Source organism: Otolemur garnettii, unplaced genomic scaffold (assembly GCF_000181295.1).
Source record: "Otolemur garnettii isolate 467f Iridium unplaced genomic scaffold, OtoGar3 scaffold00021, whole genome shotgun sequence".
Classification (NCBI taxonomy): domain Eukaryota; kingdom Metazoa; phylum Chordata; class Mammalia; order Primates; family Galagidae; genus Otolemur; species Otolemur garnettii.
In genome coordinates this window covers 19,168,005-19,171,822 of record NW_003852416.1, presented here as the reverse complement: position 1 = coordinate 19,171,822, position 3,818 = coordinate 19,168,005, and the positions used below count along the sequence as shown (strand labels likewise).

At 38.4% G+C, this 3,818-nt stretch overlaps 1 protein-coding gene across 2 annotated transcripts in view; it reads left to right on the top strand.

Annotated features, from left to right (window-relative positions):
• BTRC (beta-transducin repeat containing E3 ubiquitin protein ligase) overlaps positions 1–3,818 on the top strand; it is a 191,223-nt gene that overhangs the window by 165,969 nt on the left and 21,436 nt on the right. For both annotated transcript variants that reach the window (XR_002772618.1, XM_012803680.2), the window contains exons 7-9: positions 1,915–2,011; positions 2,439–2,576; positions 3,026–3,144. Coding sequence is in view for 1 of the 2 variants with exons in the window: in XM_012803680.2 (XP_012659134.1) it covers positions 1,915–2,011; positions 2,439–2,576; positions 3,026–3,144 (354 nt within the window). In the remaining variant the exon portion in view is untranslated. The remainder of the gene's footprint in view (positions 1–1,914; positions 2,012–2,438; positions 2,577–3,025; positions 3,145–3,818) is intronic.

Genomic DNA, 3,818 nt, shown 5'->3' with positions numbered 1-3,818 from the left:
AAAAAAAAAAAAAAAAAGAAATACAGATATTTTAACAAGGCATGACAAATACAGTGATGTAGAAAACAAGATAAAAATTTTATATGAGTTCTCTTTCCTTAGGATAGATAGAGATAGTATCAATGCATATGCAATTCCCAGAGTCCCTGTATACAGTTGCCAGAGATTAAAAGGAAAACAAGTATCTTGGGATTGGTGGGCATTGAGAAAAATAAAAGAAGAGCTTGGGCTCAGGAGTCAACCCTACAATCTTTGCATTCAAAATCTATTATTTGCCTGCAAAGGGTTTATAGAATAAGATTATTCAAAGAAGTGTACCTTTAATCCTGAGTTATTTTATAATGTATCTATCTTGTTTGCCCTTTTCTCTATGCTGGTGTATTGTGTTTCATTAGGCCACTTTCCAAACTTCCTAGAAACTATTATTTTTGCTTCTCCATTAGGGTCAGAACCTTCCTGATAGAAAATTTCCTCAACTAATTTTCAAGGTGTATAACAGAGCGAGGGCAGGGGGAAAGTGCTCCTGGAGACATTGAACAATTAATTATATTGTAATGGAGCTATAGAGGGAGGAGTAGATGACTGGCCCAGAGAAAACGTGATTTCTCTGGTGCCAGGATTACACTCAGAGGCATTTCTGCCTATCTCCACTTTGCAAGGCACTGTGCCAGTGAGAACAGCAGTTAGTACACCCATAGTGGGGTTTACTAGCTTCCACACCGTGTTTGGTGGGTTCTTAACTTCAGGATGAGGAATTAAATTTTTTACCCAGCAGGAAGTGATTGCCATTTACTGATTTTTTTTTGGTAACAAAGATCTAGCTTGGGATATGAGTATTCCAGAGATGTGCTGTCAGAAGGAAGGAGATGCTAACAAATGTTGCTCACTGGAATCAGGAAAGGTAGTAAAATGCATATGTGTGTATACATAGCCAGGAACATACCTGTGAAAGTCAATTTCATGACTTAGACTTGACAGCAGAGTGCTCTTAAGTATTTGTTTTCATCTTCTTTCCTCCCTGCTGCTGGACACTCCTGTGATCCCTTTGCTTTCTGTTGAAATGAACTGAATTGCTTCTTTCAAATCATAGTTGCACTGATCACCAACAGCCCGGGTAACTGAACAACCTTATCCAACACAAGTAAAGACATAGAAAATGCGATCTCCATGACAGAGGCATTGCTACTGCCCACAACACCGAGCTCCACTGAGAGACCTGTTCTCAGTGAAACAAATGACACTGGGGCATGTGCTAGTTCAAAAATAATAGTTACCATTACTAAGAAAATTTCAAAAAATGAGGCCAGTGAATCTATATAGAAGTCTAATAGACCAGAGGGGAATTAATTGTGATTACATTTGTCTGTCAATATTTCTAAAGGTCTGATATTTTGATTCTGTGTTAGAAATAATCATGTTTTACCCAAAGCAAATCAATGTTGGTAGAGTTATTCAAGCTCAGAGAGTTACTACTTGACCTGGGACTCCTAAAATTATTCTAGCTATAGAGATCATATGGAATGGTAACTGAAAATATTTAATGAGCCAGATGTGGTAGCTCACACCTGTAATCCTAGCACTCTGGGAGGCTGAGGCAGGTGGATTGCTTGAGCTCCAGAATTCGAGACCAGCCTGAGCAAGACTGAGACCCCCCTCTCTAAAAATAGCGGGGTATTGTGGTGGGCACTTGTAGTTCCAGCTACTTAGGAGGCTGAGGGAAGAGGATCACTTGAGCCCAGGAGGTTGAGGTTGCTGTGAGTTATGATGCTAATGCCACGGCACTCTACCAAGGGTGACAAAGTGAGACTCTTTGTCTCAAGAATAAAAAAAGAAAAGAAAATATTTGAGGAAATCATAAAGCTCCTTGTAAATATATAGTATGACAATTTTCATTGGAGAACATTTGTTTTTTAGGGGACAGTATTTATTCAAAAACAAGCCTCCTGATGGGAATGCTCCTCCCAACTCTTTTTATAGAGCACTTTATCCTAAAATTATACAAGACATTGAGGTAAGAATCTATGTATTTGGGGGCATTTGCCAAATGGTCGAGAATTAATTATCATTGTTCTTTAGTCATAGTATTATTAGGGCAAACCTATTAAGGTTTATTGATGTGGGTTAAAAAATCTCTTTGCAAGTGAGTAGGATGAGTGGAATTTATTATTTATGTGATTGAGTTGTATGCAGGATTAAATTTACAATATAAATTTTTAATTATCTTGCAAATGGAAAAATGTTTTATAAATTTAGATAGTAGCTTTGTAAAGCCATAATTTTACCTTCCCTTAAGTTCTATATTTCCTAAAATTATACAAGACTCTATATTTCCTATAGAGTGAGGCATTGAATGGTATTAAAGTTGCTATTGAAGTCAAATAAGAGTTTCGGTCTGGTCCTTTCCTAATTACAGCCTCTCTACCATTCCTTCCTTTTAGACAATAGAATCTAATTGGAGATGTGGAAGACATAGTTTACAAAGAATCCACTGTCGAAGTGAAACAAGCAAAGGAGTTTACTGTTTACAGTATGATGATCAGAAAATAGTAAGCGGCCTTCGAGACAATACAATCAAGGTAAGGTCTCTGCAGTTGTGGGAGGGTAGTTGCCACACTTACCATGCAGTCTAAAATGTAAACTGTAAGCATTCTTTCTATAAAGTAAGTGAAAATTTTAAATTGTTTTCAGTCTGAAAGCCAAAATAATCACTTTAAAGGACAGGGATAGACATCTGTTTCCCCCAGAAGAGTTCTCTTCTTGAAGTGCACTGAATGGGCTTATTACTCTTTTAGCCCTCGCATAATTATAGGCTACCCCTGTCCCTTAATGAAAAGGATAAAGTTTGCATTAGTGCTGAGGCCACGTGTATACATGTAAGTACTTAGCTATACCTACAGAAAAGAATGCATTCCACACTATTCTGGGCTATGACTATTTTGGGGGAATCAAACACATAATAAGGCCAACAAGTCTCTACAGCACTCCATTATCACAATGATCAAAAGCATCTTATTTGCCATCTTAGATCTGGGATAAGAGCACATTGGAATGCAAGCGAATTCTCACAGGACACACGGGTTCTGTCCTATGTCTCCAGTATGACGAAAGAGTGATCATAACTGGATCATCGGATTCCACAGTCAGGTAGAAAATTTCAAACACTCTTTTGAACTCTGAAACATCAGCTTTGCTCTGTTCTTTGTCACAGTATATATGTATGTATATATACATATACACACATGTATATTTGTACATAATTCTGAAGCTAAAAAGGAATAAACCACCAGCGCCCCCCCGCCCCCATCATTTGTGTCAGTCTAGAACTAGAAAACTTGATTTAGGGAAGATTGAAGTAAGTTTTTAGATAGATATAGATAGATTTTTTTTTTTGGAGACAGAGTCTCACTACGTCACCCACAGTAGAATGCTGTGATGTCACAGCTCACAGCAACCTCAAACTCCCAAGTAACTAGGACTATAGGCGCCCACCATAATACCCAGCTATTTTTTTGTTGTAGTTGTCATTCGTGTCTAGCAGGCCCAGGCTAGGTTTGAACACCTGAGTCCCCATTGTATGTGGCCAGCGCCCTAACCACTGAGCTATAGGCACCTATATATATAGTATACCTATATATATATACCTGTATATACTGTGCATTCTTTACAAAAACTGCCTCACAAGGGAATGACATGAGTGCATTGAAGCCTTCTTTTCAGTTGGTTGTAACTATGGCACAGGCCTATAGTATCTCCTTTAAAATGTGTACAGGGTGGCGCCCACAGCTCAGTGGGTAGGGCACTGGCCACATACACAGAGG